The sequence below is a fragment of the Apaloderma vittatum genome, unplaced genomic scaffold (genome assembly GCF_000703405.1).
Source record: "Apaloderma vittatum isolate BGI_N311 unplaced genomic scaffold, ASM70340v1 scaffold46052, whole genome shotgun sequence".
NCBI lineage: Eukaryota > Metazoa > Chordata > Aves > Trogoniformes > Trogonidae > Apaloderma > Apaloderma vittatum.
The window spans coordinates 1-20696 of record NW_009703890.1 but is presented as its reverse complement, the minus strand read 5'-3'; the positions used below and the strand labels follow the sequence as shown (position 1 = coordinate 20696).

Here is a 20696-nt window from a genome sequence, read left to right as displayed (position 1 = left end):
CAGTTTCAAGGCTGTCAACCTTGCCTTTTTGAAGAGTATCGTTTTCACTGTTGAAAGCTTTTTAGCACATTTTACTTTGCGTTCTTTTGTTCTTTTTTATTGATTTTTGTTTGCATTTATTCCGTAAGTAATATCTAAACACCAAGATCGGAACTGTCAGCGTAATCTTAAAATTTTCTTAGAGATGCACTTAAAGTAGAAGCATGAAGACATTTCAGTGCCAGATATAAACTATTAAATAATTCAATGTGTACTTTTCCAACAGACATAAAATTATTGACCAGAAAATGGCCCAGCGAAGCCCAATCTTCCCAACTCTTGCCCCTTCTGAAAGGTACAGTTTGGAATGTAAAAAATAAAATCTTCCTATTGCAGAGTATTATGTGTCTTTCAATTTCCTATATATAGTAATGCTGTGACTTGGGACTTTGGCATTAGTGTGCAAAGTGAAGTACTGCAGACTCATTCAAATCATTGCCCCAATCATAATCCCTTACTCATTTCCCAAAGACATTAACTGGCTTTAACTGCAACTGAGTAGAAGTCCAACAACATTATACTTTAGCCGGTCTTCTAAAAGCATGGCATAACTGTGAAAACTCTGAGCCAGAAGTGACCTTTGTTGGAGTCCTCACAGATCTCTACTAATATCATTATGGTGAAAGTAAACTGTTGATTTGGCTCATCAACAGGAAACAACATGGAGAGTACACAGTAAATAACAGTTTCAAAAAAAGTTCTCCTCTTTCAAAGTGGAGCTGAACTTGCATCTTCCACTTATGCTTCTGAAAATTCTCTTTATTCTTTACAGAATAGGACTGCAGGAAAAAGATTGCATGCGTTAGCAGCCTAATCTTTTACTCTGAGCACCCATGAGCTCCACTGCTTTCCATGGAAGCTACGCAGTGCAGAGCTCTCTTGAAAATCTAGACAATTACTCAAGGTGCCCATGTGTAAGCTATTCAGGGGGAAAATTGGATTTCTAAGACTATGAGAAGTTTGTAATAATTTTGGTCTCTCCTCAGTTTCTACACATATGTATGCTCTTGTCCAGTTCATGGGGGAACAAGCCTCTGTATGGTAGTACAGAATAGCTACAGAGACTGGAAAAAGGAATGGATGCAAACTACTCCTTTTTAACCTCAGCCTGTTTTAATTTAATTTGCAATTTCTACCTTCTACAGTTGTTGCTTTGGACTAAGCCTGAAAACTGTAGAGACAAATAGCACTGCTTTTGAAACTCAGTGAAAGGGTTTTGAATTTGGATTCTTAATCAAATTATAGTTCCGAGTGGTAACTACTTTTATAATGCTAATGTGCTTTTCTTAAGATCCCGTGCTTTTGTAAGCTTCCTTAAAGAGCAGGAAAAAGAGCCTGACCTGCCTTTGTACAAGATACATGCAGTGGCCAACACGGCACCCACTTATTTGTAGCAGCAAGCCCTCTCTCTGCCAGTATTTTGGTGCCTCTCCCCGGTACTGCCACTAAGATAGTATGGCACCGTGTCCAGCAGAAAAGCATTGCAGAGTTTCGTGTGAGAACTTAACAGTATCTGGATATTCCTCTTCACTAGACGGGTTCGAAACATACCACTGCACAGCCAGGCGCTGACAGCGGTCCCCTTGGCATCTGCGAGCCTGGTGGATCAGCTGGAAGACAGAATCCTAAGCCATGAGAAAACAACGGCGGCTCTTGTGGAACACGCTTTTCGCATTAAGGAGGACATTGTTTCCACTCTGCACAGAATGCAGAACAAAGGGGGAGGCGACCGGTTGGCTAGGCAACTCTTGGAAGAACACATCCGAAACATAACGGCAATAGTGAGGCAGCTTAATCGGGACATTGAGGTATGTTAGGAATTTTTCACAGGACTAATGCATTCTCAGCTACTTATGCCTTCTAATCTAGTAAGAAAGTTTATCACGGGATAAGTAAAGGTCAGGCGAGGTCTGAAGATCCTGTAAGCTTATAAATTGTTTTTACAACTTGAAAAACTGTTTGCAAATTACATAATTCTTTCAGTGGCTATGAAAATAGCACAGGATATTAGCATATAAACACAGAAGCCTTTGTGGTACTAATAAGCTTGCTTTGAAAAGCTGCACTGGAAAACCTTGAAAAAATGAATTAATGCAACACTAACACCCAGCTCAACTTCAGTCCAAAGGCTGTGCTGTATAAACACTGGGAAATACCTTAGCTCTATAATAAACTTCCTTTCACTTCCGACTTACTGACAACACCAAGTAACCAAACCCAACTGCTCATTTTTATGACCTAATCATATGCAGATATGTGACTTCACGTCTGACCTCTGCTGCAGTGAGCAACAGGCATGAGGTGGGGAAAAAAAAAGGATAAAAATCAATATCTAAGTCTCTGTTCCATTGTCGAGTTACCTTTTATACATATTATGGTATATATGTGCAGATTGGACACTAAGAATAAGAAATAATAAATGACCTTAAAGGTATCCAGTGTAGAAGGATGCAAGAAAAAGCTTCTAATAAAGTGATATCAAAACAGTATCTAATGTTACTGAAATACTGAGAAATAAGGAGTGACATTTTAAGTGTACATTGAATGTGACATACTGAGTTTACATTTGCATATGAATGCTTTGTAGATGCTGCAGGAACAGATACGCGTCAGAGACAATCTCAGCTATGGAACAAATTCTACCCTGAAGAGTCTGGAAATGCGGCAGCTTTCTGGTTTAGGAGATCTTCGTGGAAGAGTCGCAAGGTAAAAGTCAACACAGAAGCATATTTTGGGGACTAGCTAATCTTGTTTTAATCTTGAAGTATGAATGTTAATGATAATGGGCTGAATTCGACTTTGGCAAAATTCCCAGGATAATTTTGCTCAGTGTTTTCAAGAAAATTAATAATAATCTTTAAAAGTATGGTCCTTAATTCCTGAATTAATTTCTTTTACAAATTACCACAAATTCCTTAGGAATTTGGATTTGGTTCATCTTTTAAAAGTACTATGGTTAGACTGGTCTATATTTGAAACAAATTAATTAGCACAATTATAAACACAGCATGGAACAATTTGCACTTGTAAAGAACAGAATAGTTGCACATTTTTGCATATATTTTAGAAGTAGAAATCCTTGCATTCAATTATTGGTTAGCCATATTAAAAACTACATAGACTACCTGACACGTAAGGAACAGAGAACTATAAAATAGAGGTTTTACAGGCTATTTGTAACTCTGGGTTACAATTGTGGAGATACACAGGCTCCAGGTTGTGCCATTAATGACACATTTACACACCCCAGTACAACAACATTTGCTTAAGTATCTCTAAAGTTGAACACAAAAGACAGAAGACACGTACAACCATAGAAAGAAGAGTTAATATGGCCTAAAGTAGCTTGGATAATAACTTTGGTGGAATTATACTTGTCCTGAATTTGACCTATTGTCTATATTGTACATGTAATTTTCTTTTTTGTACTTCAACTGCTTTGGTGATAACCTTCAAAATAGCCTACAAAAATAACCAGGGAGGGATTTTCCTCAAACTAAAGTTTTCTCACAATTGTTTGAAGTTTCCACAGCAATTTCCATAGTTCATTTTTAAAAGAATACTTTAGATAGGTTTTACATACTTTCTTTTTTTTGAAGTTATGCACTATCCTTCAGACAAATTTATTTTGTTAAATCGGAAAAATTATACAGAAATACACACACTAAACTATCTCACCGGGAAACACCTGACAAATTTACATGCCCAGGTCTTCCTGCTTCTTTATATAAAGAATCCACTTTGAGATCATACTACAGCCTGGGAGAGGTCGGTATCTGGAGCAACACAGTTACTAACACCTTGTGAAGTGAAATATAGTGCCTTTGTTTTCAGCAACAGAACTCAAGTGGGTAAACACCTGCCAGCGTGAGCTTTGCAACAGGGACCCTGCCGTCCTGGGGACTTGGTGTGGGGATTGGTGATGGACTAGCACAGCCTGTGCCAGGATTTCTTCCGTCCTTTATTTACTGAGGGCAACGCCTGAGCTGCAATCTATCTGACGCTTCTGTGAGATTGCACCAATCTGCCCAATGTCAGACCATGCAACGAACATTAGATATTTGCAATTATTACCGTAAGAGAATCAGTTTGCTGTCTTTTAACTGTTACCTTCTATCCAGCTCTCTACATAAAAATTTCCCTGAATGAGGAAGAAAAAAATCTTCCCTTTACCAGAAATCAAGATAAAGCAGTATTCCACGGGAGAAAGCTATTTGCCTTTATTTACAGACATACTTTGAAAATTAGTGTGAATAATGATTATAGTAACATCTGGAGATCATGGTCAAGATAGCAGTTTGTTTTGCTATTGGCATTAGACAGGTACTTGCTAGAAACTTTCCCTGGGATAAACACTTTCTGATTAGCCAGCGTTCCTTACATAAAATAAGCTCATCTCACTTAAGGTAATTTTATATCAAGTCCTGCTAGTTCCCAGATGAGTTCCAGGAGTGAAACCTTAGACAGATGATCAAGTTACCAACTTACTGTGCATCAGCTCTCGGCCACAGTCGAGGCACTGTGCAGGGCTCAGGCTGGAGTGGCAACAGGCTAATTTAATTCCAAGTACATCACATTTGCTCTAAGCTAGAGGTATGCAGATGGGAGTCAGTGTGAATCACTTTACATAGGCTGCATAACAGTATATCACCTAAGTTTGAGCCTTTTAGTCCTGTAATAATTCCAGTGTCAATTGCAGGATTTTGTCCAAGTTTCAGTTCCAGTAACTACATGCATCCTAAACATCCTATTCCACTTCAATATTGGAGCGATGCTTATTTCCTAACACCAACTGTTCTGTAACATGTCAATATATCATTGAACAGCTGTCTTATTATTTCTTGACGATTGCTGCTTTTAACGATGAGAACAGGAACCCCTGAATGCACATGCAGTTCTAAAGCTCCAAAATCACACTACCCACAGTTCTGGGGGAGTGAAATTTGGACTTGGGCAGACCACACGTGAGTCGCAGAGCCAGCTAATACCCCTTGCAGAAGAAGACTGAACACCATTACTGCTCATGTCTCTGGGCCATTTCTCACTAAGCAAAATTTATTGATGAATTTGAAAAGCATAATTTTTCTAAGAATCAGCACCATTATTAACTTTAAGTAAAACATTATCCCTATTAAATTCGGAGACACATTCAGCAGAAAATTAGATAGATGTCGATAGACCCTTTACTCCAGCCTCCTGGCCCTGATGTCGGCAATTTTATGTAATGCAAATTTACCAATTCTATTTCTAGTGATATGAGATCATAAAACTTATGAGTAGTGCCTTATCAGTTATTTACAGAATAACTTGTGGACTATGATCATTTGTCTGGGAAGTTTAACTACAGCAGCCTAGTCAGAACCATAGCAGTAGCTGTCTCTAGAAGCTTCCCGATAGCTGAAACATTCAAAGAAATGGCAACTACGCATGTTCAAATTGGGCCTGCTTTGCATATATACATGACTTTTTTATATACATCTTAGGTCTGATTCATTTCAAACACCCTGGACTCATTACATGTAGGCAGATTTTTCCACATTGCACCGAAAATGAGTCTGATGCCTCTGGGATGCGCTGTTCCTATGAGCTTCCTGAGTACAACCTGCCTGCTGCGCTCTGCCCGGGGCTCCGCAGGAGATGCGCAGTGATGACTAGAACCGACTCCTGGTCCAGGCTACTCAGAACCTAGAAGCTCTGCTGGTTTTGCCCAGCAATGTATCAATTTGCTTTTTCCTACTTGTTCTTCAGCTACTTGTTTTTCACTGAAACACAGGTATTTTAATCGAAGCATCTCCTGTTATAATAAAACAGGAACGTTTAAAACCTGCATGTATCACCACAACATAATCATACAGTGCCCTGTGGCAGAGTATTGGTGTTGTTCTCAGCTTTATCTAGTTTCTTGTGGTACTGTGTAGAGCAATCACTATGTTTTGATTTCTTACAGATCAAAGACAACCAAAATACTCCTCAGCGTACCAGAAAAATAACTACTGCTTTTGCTTACTACAACTTCCAAGGCAGTTGTTTGATAATTTCACTGTTTATATTAAACATTACTAGTTTCTAAAATCCTGAAATTGAGAACAATACTTGGCACTAAGAAATCTCTCCATTTATTCTTCATTTACTAATTTCACACAGGTACACAGCTTGGCAATCAGAGAACGTCCTCCAAAATTGGACAGTAGTAAACCAAACACGTTCCAGTGTAATTTGTCCCATACTTCAGTAGTGCCTGTGTGCAGCTGTGTGACAGAGAGACTTCACTGCAAGGTTCAAACTAAATTTATTTGAACTTCAGTCACAGGTCCAATACATCTCTAGTGCAGGTTTTTATGGATAGAATGGAAGAATGCACTATAGCAAATTGAAAAGCAATACACTATTACAAAGCTAAGTGATTCTCAGAACACATCAATGCAAACTACAAGCATGCTAGATATGAATACCTTAATCACAACCTTAAAGTATGCCAAATACCACATGTGTGTTTGTTTCTTAATTACTTACCCTTTCTCAGGTAAGGGTTCTCACAACCCAAGGGACAGCATTCTTGTCCCACCTCTCGAACAAGGAGGAAAGTGTCTCCTCCAGCCCAGCTGTATCATTGAAAAAACTCCAAAATCCTACCCAAAATCTTACAGATTTTATCTTGTAAGGATGGGATGGGGGGGCAGAGGTATGCCTGAAGAAACAGGCCTATCTGGAATGTTTATCTTTGGTGGCATGATGGGATTTGTCCTTATCTTTTAATGGGCGAGGTCTGTGTTTGAGCACCCTACTTGGACTAGATAATGGTTGAAACGAGATTAAGGGCAAAATGTTTGGTATTTGGGTTTCGGTTCCATTCAGGTTTCAGTCCTTTGTCCTCTGTTCAGCTATTTCAGATAATGCGAGGCGGGTCATTTTTCACCCCCTCTCCCTGGTCATCATAGGCAAGGGTCTGTCAAAGCAAGACAGAGCTGAGCTGAATTAACATCTCTCACCTTTGTTCAGCGGGGATCCACACAGACTGCACCTGAAAAACTGCCCCGGGCTGTCTATATGCCCAGCTTCAGCATTTCAGCAACGAAGGCAGAGAAGTATTTATTGGGCACTTCTTAGTACAAAAATGGACTTAGTACAAATGGACTGAAGTTACTTAATTGTCGTAAGTTTTTAACCCAGAATGTATACTCACAGCTAATACCAGAATCTCATTCTTTGTCTGCAGCTCCCTAATGTTTTCTTCCAGATCAAAACTAATTAGATCTTTGTGAGCGTATAAAATACGTATAGCAAAGAGACTTCTCTTTGACAGTATGGAATACTGCTTTGGGTTTTTTTTTAAAAACAAACATAGCAGGATAAACATTCCATAACTATGGACAATGGAATTTAAACTTTATTCCAACTTTGTTTAAAAGAGTACCAATTATAGTATCCTTGTAGAAAAGCATACATACCAGGCTGCCACTAAATTAACATAGTCAGAATTTTAATGTTTCAGTTACCATGCAACTATATCACCCCTTTGATCATGTAATGGAGTTCCACAAAGAAGAAAGATGCACTGTGATTAAACCCAAAACACTAATTTGCCCTAAAACCAATTACATGCCTGCTGTTTACATTTCCTATAGTAGTTTCAAACCTGCTGCTTTTTATATTTTCTGTCATTCCACAGAGAAACAAATCTAGCCTTTTTTTTTTTCTTAGCCCATAAGCTTCGGGTGACGAGATGAGAGATAATTTCATTCCTCTGATTCTGATCATAACACCATAGAGATTTTGGGCTTCTTTCACCTTTCTAAAGAAACTGCCTGATTTTAAGACCCCCAAGCATGGTTCACTGCTGTGTAATCCTCACCTGGTCTTCCAGGGTATTCCTAACTGGTCTCACAATTGGACTGCTAATCTAGAAATTAATTTATACAAGTTTTATAATTTCTATGTACTATTTTGCATTACTGATTATTCTCATATTGAAATTGTACTGGAATAATAAGCAGATGCTCTGTTTGTCCTTTTAGCTGTTACTGTCCTTTCATGTTTAATGATGATGATAGTTACTGTAACTGTGGTGACGAAAATGCATCGAAAGAAAGCCTTCAAACTGAAATGTGACCAAAGAGAGGTTAAAATGTGTAACTGGTTTAAGTAATGACTTAACATGCTTTAGCTTGTCCCATTTTATTGTCTTTTTCTCCCTCAAATTGTAACTGCTGTCTTTTCTTCATCAGTTTCATGGATCAAATTTGGTAATGCTGCCAATCACATATTTCCCTTAGCAAAAAAAATACACATGACTCATACTTCACAGAGGTCTTACTCCTGAAATTACAGTACTTATCTTTTTACAGCTCAGTTAATGTCCTTATTGTATTACTGTAGATAAAATCCACCTCGACAAAGTATTTCTGAAATGTGGTAGAAAATGCACATATTCTATAGCACATTTATCTTGAAAAATGTTACAGCATCCAGAAATATTCCAATATGAAGAAAGGAAAGAATAATTATTATGTTCCAGGAATGCATTTCGTAGTCTTTGGTGAGACAAAATTGCCATTGCCTTCAATGACAGTTTTACCTAAAAAAAGACTAATACCTGTAAAGTTTGTCCCACATTCTTTACTACACATATTAGTTGAATGCTACTATTTTACAAAGACAAATAAGACTGTAAAACACAGAGGAACACAGCTGCAATAACAAAAAACCAGTCCTCAGTTATTTAGTCTTCTAATCATGTAGGCAAAATCAAAAGAAAGGTGTCTTTTGGACTATGACAAATATACAAAGTATTGAAATTCTGCATCTTTGCATTTCCAGTGTGATTTCCCTGACTGGCAACAACACAGGCTACACATTTTGTGTCAGCGCCAAGAAGACAGGAACATGCATGTCAGCCTATTTGACTTCCAGTCTCTTTTCTGAGCAGCTTGCTGAATACTCTATCACCATTTTTGTACTCTCATAATATGCTGTTTTGCTAGACAGTGAGCGATTTCACAGAGATGCTCAGTCATTTTAAAAAGCCTGGCCCATATGTTCTATTCAGCTGTCATTTTTGGTATTTATTTGTTCAAACAGGTGTGATGCTGGGTTAGCCAGACTGTCTGCAGAGCACAAAATTACGTATGAAAGACTTCAGAGCCTAACTAAAGACCAACACACCTCCAAGCTGATCTTAGAATCTAAAATCAAAGAGGCAGAAATACAGGTATGGTATTTAGACCAAGTCGATCCCTGTATGGGTAAGAGTTACAGTTTAATTCACATAGACTCCATTACTGTTATTATCCTGGGAGGTCACAGATTTACAAATGGAGAGGCGTGTCTGACCACAGTCCTTATTATATTGAATATTGGCACCTAGCTGCGTCACTGTGCTGGCCTAACTGAAAGAAAGGTTCTTGCTGTGCAGAAGGGACTAGGAAAGGGACCCGAAAGGACTCTAGGAAGGAACAAAAGTCAGGGATTACTGGCCTGAATGGCTTCTTGAGGTTGGAATGCAAACATGACAAGGATGCTCTACAAAACTACCACAACAACGCAAGCACCAGTGTCTCTCCCTGTACGTTTTGGCATTCCCAGGATGATTTTAAGTGTATATGAACACAATTTTTGAAGGTCGGCAAAACAAACCTGGTTTAGGGTTCTGTGAATCCATTAATCTGTCCGTCAGGTTTCTCTTCCATTGGGTATGAGAATGGAAGTGAGCACTAGATACACGCAGAGACTTATGACATTAAGGAACAGGAGTCTTCATATCTCCATCTCAAGGCCTTCCCATTTTCTTGGGCAACAAAAGTATTTTACATCTTCATTTTGCGGCAGGTAAATGGTTAAAATCCACTTTATCTTTCTCTGCAGACTCAGGACAGTATATTAGCCTGCATGCTAGGAGCTTATTGGCATGAATCTCATACAACAGTATGTTTTGTAAAACTGAGACAATTGTTTCAGTGACAAATATTTTCTGTCAGTAATCACCTATCCCCAGTTAAATCCAACACTTTTATCACTGCAGCAGCCATTACACATGAAGGGATGAGGAATATCACTCGGTATCGGTGAAGTGCTTTGCCATTCGTTCACTTTGTTTGTGTGGCAACACGGTAAAGCACAGCTAGCGTAAACTCAGCTGTCTCAAGGGCATGGCGGGGAGCAGGCAGACACGTTCAAGGCAAGACTGTTCAAATTATTTATGGCTGAAAAATTACAGTTTTCACAACGTTGATACTTTCAACTTGCGAGATAGTATATTTTTCACAATAAAGTAAAAGGTACAAATTTAATTTTTGAGATATCAGCAAAAATGGCCCTTTTTAAAGACCTCTACTGTTGTGAAAACATCCCAAATGAGACTGTGATGAAATGCTGTTGAAAAATAATAAATTCTGAATTTTGTTTCAGATTTCTCATCTTCTGAGCAGAGTAGAGCAATCAATAATTCAACAAGAAGCAAAGCTGAAGATTGCCTACAAAGACAGCAACCAGCAGCTCCACCTGCTGGATATGAAGTGAGTGCGTGGGAAACCTTGCTGTGTCCGGCAAGACGGGGGCCCCAGTTTTTCAAGTTTGACTGTTGTAATGTAAAAGCACGAACCTCTTTAAATATGTACGTATGCTCAACAAATACGACAAAAGCATAATGGCCTGTCAAGTGGGATTTGCTTTCAACAAGAGTTCTGCCCCTAATGTGGTTAGGCAATTTTGAAAAGATTTTTTTTTGTTATGTACTCTGGCAGAAATTGTATTAAATAACACAACTAAGGATTTCTGTAAGGGTGGCCTGGTACCTTTCTGCAAGCACCGTACGAAGCAATGAATGCTGGAGGTGGCTGCTGAGAGCAGGGCAAAAAGTTCAACTCAGGCAACCAGGAAGCAAGGCACAGCATTCACCGAGTGTTATTGCTTTAAACTGGCTTCAAATATGAATATATAACTCAAATGCCTAAATTACTAATGATAAGCTACTGTGCTACTACTAGACATTGTACAGGGATACATTCAATTCAGATATTAACTCTTCTCCAGGCAATTCACTCAGTGGCAGTCCTGGCTGAACCCATTCATGTTCTTACTCCTTACTGCCATCCTCATGCAATGCCATCAGTTACATCAGGAAAACTATTTGCAAAACAGGTGAAAGAATAAATCCAGATTTCGAGTATTCATTGGGAAAAGAAACCCATTTTTTAAAAAAAAGTTTCACTGGCACAAGTGGTTGGTGTAAACTTGAGGCAGGTATAGGCAACAAAAGTGGGGCTATACAAACCAGCATTGCTGCTAAAATAGAGGCTTACCTAGTCTTTGTGCATATTTAAGACCTATGGACATGAAAATTACAATCTGGATGAATGACCATATTCTGTTTTTGATGCTGCAATGAATTTGCATCCACCATACCTCAAGATGTTGTGATGTGTTTCATGTAAATAACTATTTTGTTGTGCTTTTTCTTCCTTATTTTCTAAAATGTTATCCAGTTTAGTAGCCTTAAAGTTCAAAGATTCACCTTAATACAGTGTCAAGAATGTATTAAATTGTCATTAATTTATTTATGAACAAGTTCATAAAAAAGCCACTGTGGCATGACCAGAAGTTCTGCTCTTTTGTATCTGCTAATTTCTATTGTGCTCTTAGATTAAAAAATGCTATTGAGGAACTCAGCAGCCAGATTGTGTCTGCACGCAGCTGGTTGGAACAGGAACATGAAAGGATTGAAAAAGAGCTTGTGCAAAAAATTGACCAACTCTCATTGACTTTTAAGGAAAACACTGTAAGTTTCATTTAAAAGTCCTAATAATACTTCTCAGGAAGCATTCAAAAGCACTATAAACAAACCAAGATGATGTGATTGAGATACTACTAGAGTGAGATTTTCAGACCGCCTCGATATTTGTATGTCTTTTGACTTATGTCAGGTATCACATCCCCACATCAAATAAATCTGATCACTTATAAATAGATCAGCATTTTAGCCTACAGTATTCTGTAGCCTACAGTAAACTGTTTTATGAAAAAGTTATAATTTCTAACATCTTTGAGTTCCACATAAAAGGTGATTAATCAATATCTATTGCATATTTGGGAAAGACCTCTGTAATTTCATGTGCAGAGTAAATCATTAAAATTCTTTTTCCTGGCTCCAGGAAATGAATGAAAGAGCTATAGAGATGAAATTCAACCAAATGGCAGAGAAAATTGACAAAATAGAAGAAATACAGAAGATAAGCATGGAAGCACACGAAGCAAAGCAGACTGAAGAAAAGATAAATATTCGCATTGGCAAACTTCAAAATGAGATAAACGAAGACATAAAAGAAATGAAAGCTGAAGTTAATGCTGGTAGGACCGCAGTTATCAAATTCTTTATTCTGAATTGTGGTAACGATGATTGACCTGTAATAATATGCAAAATCCCTTTGCTTGTATCAAAGTAGTTTAAAAGCTTTTGGGCCAGATGTAATGACTGCACCTGTGGTGGTTAGAAGATTTTCACTAACTGTGAAATTCACAGTGACAAGAGGAGACATTAGGTCAGAAGGGCTCTCCCCAGAGCGTGTTTCAGCATAGGTTGGCTGCGATCAGGGGCTTTTCTGCCATCAGCACACAATTACAGCCTGTTTATCTTCAGAACTTTTGCTGTCTTCCTAGAGTGAAGCAGTGTTATAGTAGGAAGCCATTATGATAGTAATGATATGATTTTGCTTTTGATTACCAACTAATTTAGTTCTCGCCTGCAATTAGGATTTGCAGCTATCTATGAGAGCATTGGGTCTCTACGGCAAGTTCTGGAAGCAAAAATGAAGCTGGACAAAGACGAGCTACAGAAGCAGATCCACCAAATGAAGCAGGAGGTTCCCACGTGGGGAGAGGCTAGACCATGACTGCAACGTTTGATCCAAGAGATGAATGTTTACCTGACTATATAGGCAGACTATAATCTTGTTCCAGTCTGTAATCCAAATGAAATGCATGTACCAAATGACAAGCTGCTGTTGCACAAGTCCATAGGTTTACTCAAAGCAGTCAGTCGAAGTTCTTCATAGATCAACTGACAAAAAGCTCAGCTTTTAGGGCTGAGGTGCTGATTTGCCACTGCACTACTCTAGTTGCTCTCAGGAGATTAAGCACTGTGTAAAACTGGAGTAATATATTGGTGAAGCTGGCACCTAATTTGCTCAAAGCATTCCAGTTCTCCCCAGTTTTGCAGGCTTGATCAGGCAGGTATAAGCTTATACATTGCAAACACCTCTTTTTTTAAAAAAAAAAAAGAGCACCAAAACACAAACAAGTTGATATAATTTGTTTAACATCAGTCTGGCAAGGTTCACCACCTTAATTGAAAGGAACAGACATTTTTACAGTCACTTTCTCTACTATTGATTTCCTGGGGAGACAAAATTGGCACTAAACAGACCAATTTTCAAAACCTATACCATCAGAAAATCTTTTAGTTTTGCAAATATCCTCTGTGTGTGTGTGTAAACTAAATAGTGTTATGTAATGTGATTTCAGACAAAGATGATTTATGAACAACATCAGAAACTTAACTCATGTGGTCTTAAGTATTGTGACCTTTTTAAATTAATAACCAAGTGGAGCTGAGACAAGGTAAAAGATGTATATAGAGTATTTAATAAGTGGGTATGTGTTCCTGTGACTTGTTTCATTATATTGGTAAAAAACTTTGGAAGGTCTGAAAACAAAAGAGAAGGCGATAATCTAACATTGGCTAGAGAATGTAATGTAAAATGAAATGCAGTTTATGATCTGCTCAGAAATTTGTATTGAAGTAAATCAACTGATTCTTCAAATTTAAGAAGACTTTAATAATTTAGTAGATTCAAATTTCTAACTGCATTCATAGTATTTCTAAATAATAATGGTGCTTATTTCCATTCCCAGAATGGATTACATAATGAAAGTCAGCACCCATATGGCATATTAATCTAGACAGGGGGAAAAAAAAAGAGTTAATTCTACAGACTTAATTCATAACTTGATATCGCTCCTCATGTTTGTAAGTCACACAGGATTAAGCACTCATGAAGACTAAAAGACTTTATCCAGTATCCTATTAATTTATGCTATTAGCAGTAATTCATATACAAAAATGCTATTCATTTACACAAGCACTATTGTTAACATAAATTAATAGGATGTCTCTGTACTGTCTTTAATGAACCTTTCTTTTGGTCAGTATTGCAAAATCATATTCCTATTTGGAAAATCAGTGGCCAATTTCTCATCATTTCCATGAAAGAAGGCTGGGCCGACACAGTTACAGCATTGAACAACGAAACAGAAAACTTACTCCAAAAACTTAAACCCAATAACTTCAGTAGGACAGTGTAGTGTGTAAAAATCAAGAAAATGTATGCATCTTTTCAGGATTAGCATCTACGTTTATATTCACTTCCTATATAGCTGAAAGTAATTTAATGTATCAGAGATACATGAAGTTTTTGCAACTCTGGCTTCCAGTGCTCTCTGATAACAAAACTGCCTCTGTTATTCCTGTTTTGCATCATTCATGTGCTGTGAAATATATTTAAAATGGCAGCTAAGGGGAAAGCTCAGTTCACTAGAGGGAGATAGAAGTGCTTGCAGAAGCATTGTGTTCAAAGAAGAATTGTGTTCTAAATTCATTCTTTTTTAATGTCTGTATTCTTATCCTTAATTATTTAGCCATGTCCAGTGGAAAAGCTATCACTGGTATTTTATTTTAAAAAAAAAAAGCAAAGAACAAAGAAAGAAGCAAAAAGAGAGGGAAAAATAAACCAACATTTTTTTTCCTCTGTAATTGGAACTTTGTACCTGAGAGAATCCAGAATAATATGAAGGGCATACAAGGAATGAGAGAAACAATCTATATAGGACTTAAATAAAATGTTTCTCTTGTAAACATTTTGTGTGATTCATCCAGATACAAAAGAACACATAACACCCCATCCAATTTTATCCTGCTGTGTCGAAAAATACGCTTTTCCTCAATCTCAGATAAAGCAGATAACTAAGAGCCCAAGTAAGACAATATTGAAATGCAACCTACTGTCAAGCGGTGCCTTCAAATGAGATAAAGCGCTCTGGGGAGGAAGGCACTGGTTACGAGCACTTGTGTGCCGGGAGGAGAGAAGCAGGAAGGGTGAGCTGGGCAAGATGCGCACACAGACACACACAAGCGTAGCCTGCCTGCCACCCGTCACCCGTCCCTCTCACGGAGTGCACTAACCAGTCACCTCTGAAAGCAAGTCACATATTCCAGCCCGAGAGGGGTCTGCAGAAAACTGAGGAAAAGCCAGAACAGAAAAAAGTAATATGAAGAAAGATTGAAAACTCTGGATAAGTAATGGAGAAAAGTCAGAAGAATGGAATGGCAGCTGCAGGGGCAAGGAACTGCAGCTACACCTGCTCATGAAGGACAGAACAAGACTCAAGCTTTTAGAAAGAGCTGAAAGTTACACACAAGTATATATTTGATATAAAACACAGAACCCACAAGAATGGACACATTTGTCACATTTCACGCTCCCTACTCACCTGCTGCATTTTACTCGGCCTGAACAACTGGAAAAATAAATTATTTTGTCTTCCCTTCAGTTATGGTTTGGTTTGTTTGGTTGGTTTTTTTCTGCACAAAATAGGGCAACAATGTCTTGTCTGCATAGTCTGTCAGGGAGTGCTCCTATCTGATAAATAACAGCTGAGTTCTTCAAGGGAGAATTAGAGTCCCTGTATGTTTCAATCATCTTAAAGCTGTATGGCAAAATCTTCCCCTCAGAACTAGCATGCCCCCAGGGAAGCCAAGAGGACAGAATTACAGACACTATGGTCTATGAAAGATTGATTTTGCAAAGTGGAAACTGATTCTGAAAATTGACCTGCAGAGACCCTGTAAAACCAAATAGAAGGAAATAGCTGTGCTTGAAAGTGGAGCTGCCCCTTTATTTTTCCTTTCCATGCTGCTCTCCATTTTTACACGCTAGTCCTTCAGGAAAACAATCAAGCAAACAGAATGAGACTTACTGTATTTGGAGAAGTATAATACTGAATATGCACAAAATACTATTTAGAACACCCCGTACAGTGACACAACCATAAAGTCACTGAAGGAAGGACTGGGAGGAGGCTTGAGAAGCCCCCTGCTTCACCCCTCCGCCTCAAGATAAAGCCAACTTTACTGAAAAGATATGTCATAGACACTTGTCTAACCTGCTTACAAAAAACTTTCAAGAATAAACCACTGACTAACGCAGTCTATTCCAATGCTTAAAGAACACTGCCCTGTCACCCAAGCACCTAACCTAAATAGACTCTTGATAGGACAAGACATAATGGGCTTAAATTTGAAGTACAGAGAATACAAAACCTAATTTATTACCTTCTTCCCTGCACGTCCATTAATTTTTCTAAGCATTCTGTGTTTTACAGAAGATTCAGATGAAGTTTCATGGGGATCCTTGCTAAATATTTCTCAGATTTTTTTTGAAGTCTTTCATTAGCTATTTAGTATGCATGAGGTATAAACCACTGGCAGTGTGCAGACCATAGTATTCAGTCAGCTATGTAATCTGAATAACATAGCAAGTAATTCATAAACTTTGAATTTTTTTTAACTGGTTCACATGCCTTTTACATTATCATGTAACAACACAGTAAAACTACAGTACTGTGCGGCAAAGGACTTAATTTGAAACAGAATTATGTCAGTAGTTACAGAGAAATTGTGTTATTTAGACTCATTAAGCAAACCATGATGCAAAGTAAGGATTACAACATATAGTTGTTTATGGAGTACCGTTTCATATTGTGTATTTTCTGTCACTGTACATTGACCCAGTTCAGTGGACAGTTTCCACGTTAGACAAAGTCGGTACGAGAGCCAATGAACAGCAGGAGTACACTCCTATGACACCAATTTAAACAAAACAGAATCTTCTTTCCTCAATTTCTCTGTTTCCTGCTCTACCTTCTCAAGTATTTAGCCATCAGGGTGAGAGTGTTCTCTGCATCTTAAAGTGCTCATTAGATATGTATTTCAATAATGGAAACGCCTAACGAGAGATACGTGACAAACTGATGAAGCCCTTCTATGTGCAGAAGGAGAATTCCTCCTATGAAAGGCGTACCCCACGGTGTAAGAAATTCAGAGGCAAACTTTAAACAATAATGAAAATTCGGTGCAAGTCCGCTATTGAATTTGCCACAGGGTGTCACTCTTAGTCTTGGCAAGTAAAGAAAGGCGCTCACTGTATCCTGTGATCCACAAATGCCGCAATACCACTGAGATGGGTCTGGAAGTGTTTGACAATATTATGTATTTTGACAAAAGAGAAAAAAATTCTTAAGACATCGCTCTTTAAAATCTCAATAAAGGCAGATGTTTTGTTAAGCAAAACTCTCTAAGGGTGATTGTGATTGTCCTTTAGATAAGTGAGGAATGGTGAGTGGGGACAAAAGCTCTCTGCTGCTCTTTCTGTCAGAAGAACTTAGGTCAGCACAAAGTGTAAAAAAAACCAAACTCTCGAACCCAGAAAAAATTCAGGGGCAGTTTTTCTAAAGCATAAGATCTCAAATCAAGCAAAGCTCAAAGAGCAACACGTGTTTCACATGGCTTGTCCCAGGAGAGGTTCCTCTCCCAGCACTGCCTCTCCCTCCAAGACTGCTTTAGCTGAAAGACAACAGGATAATCTGAACAGTTACTACCAGATGAAGCCCTGAGCCTAGCATAAAAATCTGTTCTCAATCCATGTGAGGATTATCTTGATAAATAACACAGTGGCATAGCATCAAACACAGCAAAACACCTGTGAGATCCCTAACTTTTGCTGGCATACATCCATGAAAAATGTTTTGAGCTCAGCAGAACACCAGTGATGTATATGAAACCAGGATCTAGTTTAAGAAGAAAACTGAAGCAGTAGTTGTCATGATGCAAAAAGCCTGAACTGTATGAGACAAGTAGGAATTGCTAGCAAGAGAGGAGAAAGGAGATTTACTTACTGGAGAGTGACAGAAATTAAAATAACATGCATCATGCACTGCTGCACATACTCCAGTCACTCTCATTAAACCTGACTTCAGCTTCTGCTAAGGGTCATTTGCAAATGCCATTGCAGTAAACAGGCTTCCATTATGTGCAACTGAAGCTGAAGCAGTCTGTAAATGAAGACAGATTTTACTGACTTTGATGTCTCATTTTTGTGTTGCTATTTTCTGATGGTATCAGGACTGTGAGGTAGGCATCCACTTTGTTAGGCGACCTTTGTGATCTCTATTGTGCTATCTCCATTAAGAATACATTAAAAAGATTCAGTAATTGCATATTAGAATATAAATACATCTGCATATATACCACTGATTTCTCATATTGTGCCATGCTCTCTTCTTCTTCACCAGGTTTGAGAATTTTAATTTCAGTACATTGCAAGTATTTTATATAAACCACGAAATTCTAGGAAGGTATAACAACTTTAAAATGAAAATTACTGAAAATGATATAAGTTTAAACATATTTTACGCTACTGTCATGCTTTGAAAAGATAAATGCTAACTTGTTTACTACTATAAATAATAAACTTTATTTACTTCACAAGGATCTTACGAGGATTGATCACTTTGTATGTAACGCAAGTTTGAATATGTAAAGTGCTGTGACCCAATTCCACATATGCTTTCCTGTGCGAGATTAATCTCCTTAAAATGACTGTGGCAGCTCACAGCATACAGTAAACTGGATGCTTACCTCTTTGCATGAATAATGCTACAAAACAAAGGGGATTGTTGGTCTCTAGCATGGTCTCCTGGTATCCTGCCACATTAACAGCAAAAACTTAATCATTACTTAACATTTCGGGCTTTCAGTTGTCATGGACTAATGAGACAAAAAAATTAATAGTGTAATATTATGACCATTTATTTATAGCAATGTATCTCCATTATCCAGAATGAGGAGAGACTAGGAAAATCCAGATAATACTGACACCATGAGACAGAACACAGCGGTGCAATACTAGATTTCCTGACTAACTTCTTGATTTTGGGTTAGTTTGGGCCCATCATCTACAGCTTCGTGCCCTTTTTTCAGTAAACTATGTAGTGGTAAATGGATTATTTACATTCATTAGAATGTCCTGGCTGTAGTGGTTCCCACACCATCTTAAATCCAAAAAATAATGCAGAAAGAGTGAGGAATCGAGTATTAGTCTGTCCCCGAGGCCCAACTGCCACCTGATGTCACTGTTCTTGTCAGGTAGAGGCAGGCAGTCAGGCTGCAGGTCTGCAAGAACTGGCGGCTCTGGAAAGGACTTCAGCAGGTAGGAAGCACTTAGGGAAGTCACACAAACTATTTCAGTGAGTCAGAAGATCATTAGCTGTTGTTAAGACAAACCCATTAACCAAGGCAAAACCAGAGGCCCAGTAAAGCGCAATTCTCCTTGTGGTGTGCTGGGATAGGCTGGGACTGCCGAGTCCTGCGCACACAAATGGGCAGGAACACCACATGGAAAACATCACATGGGGAAAAACGCCCTCCTCCACTTGCACTGCTATAGCTTGGTTCCCAACAGAGCCCAATAAAGTAGGAGGAACTCCATAAATAAGACAGTTGTCTGACACACAAGATCTATGCCCAAGCAGAGACCAAAGAACTTCATACACTTCATGATTCCTGTGAACCTCTTCCTGCTTGTCATTGACCCTGAAAAGGGTCCTCATCAAGCTGGTAGGGAACAATTGAGGATTCAAGGCAAGATTTAAACGTTGGGGACAGGAATGGAGTCATCTATACTAAGGTATAAATGTAAGGTAATCATCTGTGTTCACATCTGGCAAGGGCAATGGAATATTATGGTGTTAAAAAAAGAACAGCAAGATTTTCACTGAAGAGGTATTTTAATCATCATTAAGAAAGAGAAATAAATGAAATGCACAGCTGTGCTCATTTGAGAGCCTTTTGTTTCATGAGCGCCAGAGAAACAAGGAAAGGCCTGTTGCAAGAGCGGCTCTGGCTCTCGGGGTTTTCTCAGCCCAAGGCTATGGGGCATGATTAATAGAAAATGATAAACAAGCTCAGTTGTTATTTATATGTTTGCTCACAGATGCATGTAGTCTTTAATATGGAAATGTCTATGCATATTTATATGCGATATCTAAAATATATATAATACTTTGCATCTGAATAAAAGTGTAGTTTCATCTATGATGAACCTGGTTTTGACACGAGTATAAGACATTGTTTAAATGCCTGGCTGCCTCAGACACCTTCCTTTGACTGTGATTTCAATTATACTATTAGATACTACCCTGTAGTCCAGAGCAGTTTGTACGCATGCTATTGTTTCTCATCACAATCTAGAGAAAGTGTAAATAACTATAAGAATTGCTACGGTCCAGTTCTTGTAAACAGTGACCAGTTTGAGCTCCTACTTTGGGACAGAAAACAAAACCATTGCAAGGCAGTGTTCCAGACAGTACTGGCCTTTCTCTCTGTGCTGACTTTTTTCCTTTACTCAAGGTAACTAATATTTTATGGGAGTCTGGTTATCTATCATCTTTAATTCACTCACCTCTGAACCTGGTGGTTCCAAATTCCCAGAAGCTAAAGGACCTTTTGTAGACAGATGTTCCACCCTGTTATAAATTGAGGGAATAAAACC

General features: G+C 38.3%; 1 protein-coding gene across 1 annotated transcript; it reads left to right on the top strand.

Annotated features, from left to right (window-relative positions):
- Positions 1 to 287: 287 nt before the first annotated feature.
- Positions 288 to 13195, top strand: FAM81A (family with sequence similarity 81, member A). Its single transcript, XM_009864791.1, has 8 exons — positions 288 to 334; positions 1574 to 1847; positions 2627 to 2745; positions 9118 to 9247; positions 10444 to 10550; positions 11677 to 11812; positions 12186 to 12381; positions 12784 to 13195. Exons 1-8 carry the CDS (start codon positions 288 to 290, stop codon positions 12921 to 12923), a joined length of 1149 nt encoding a protein of 382 aa, XP_009863093.1. The 3' UTR covers positions 12924 to 13195.
- The last annotated feature ends 7501 nt before the right edge of the window (positions 13196 to 20696 follow it).

Coding starts and splice junctions, on each gene's coding strand:
- FAM81A (XM_009864791.1), top strand. CDS start 288: ATGGCCCAGCGAAGCCCAATCTTCCCAACTCTTGCCCCTTCTGAAAG. Junction 335..1,573: donor ACTCTTGCCCCTTCTGAAAG/GTACAGTTTGGA, acceptor CCTCTTCACTAG/ACGGGTTCGAAACATACCAC. Junction 1,848..2,626: donor AGCTTAATCGGGACATTGAG/GTATGTTAGGAA, acceptor AATGCTTTGTAG/ATGCTGCAGGAACAGATACG.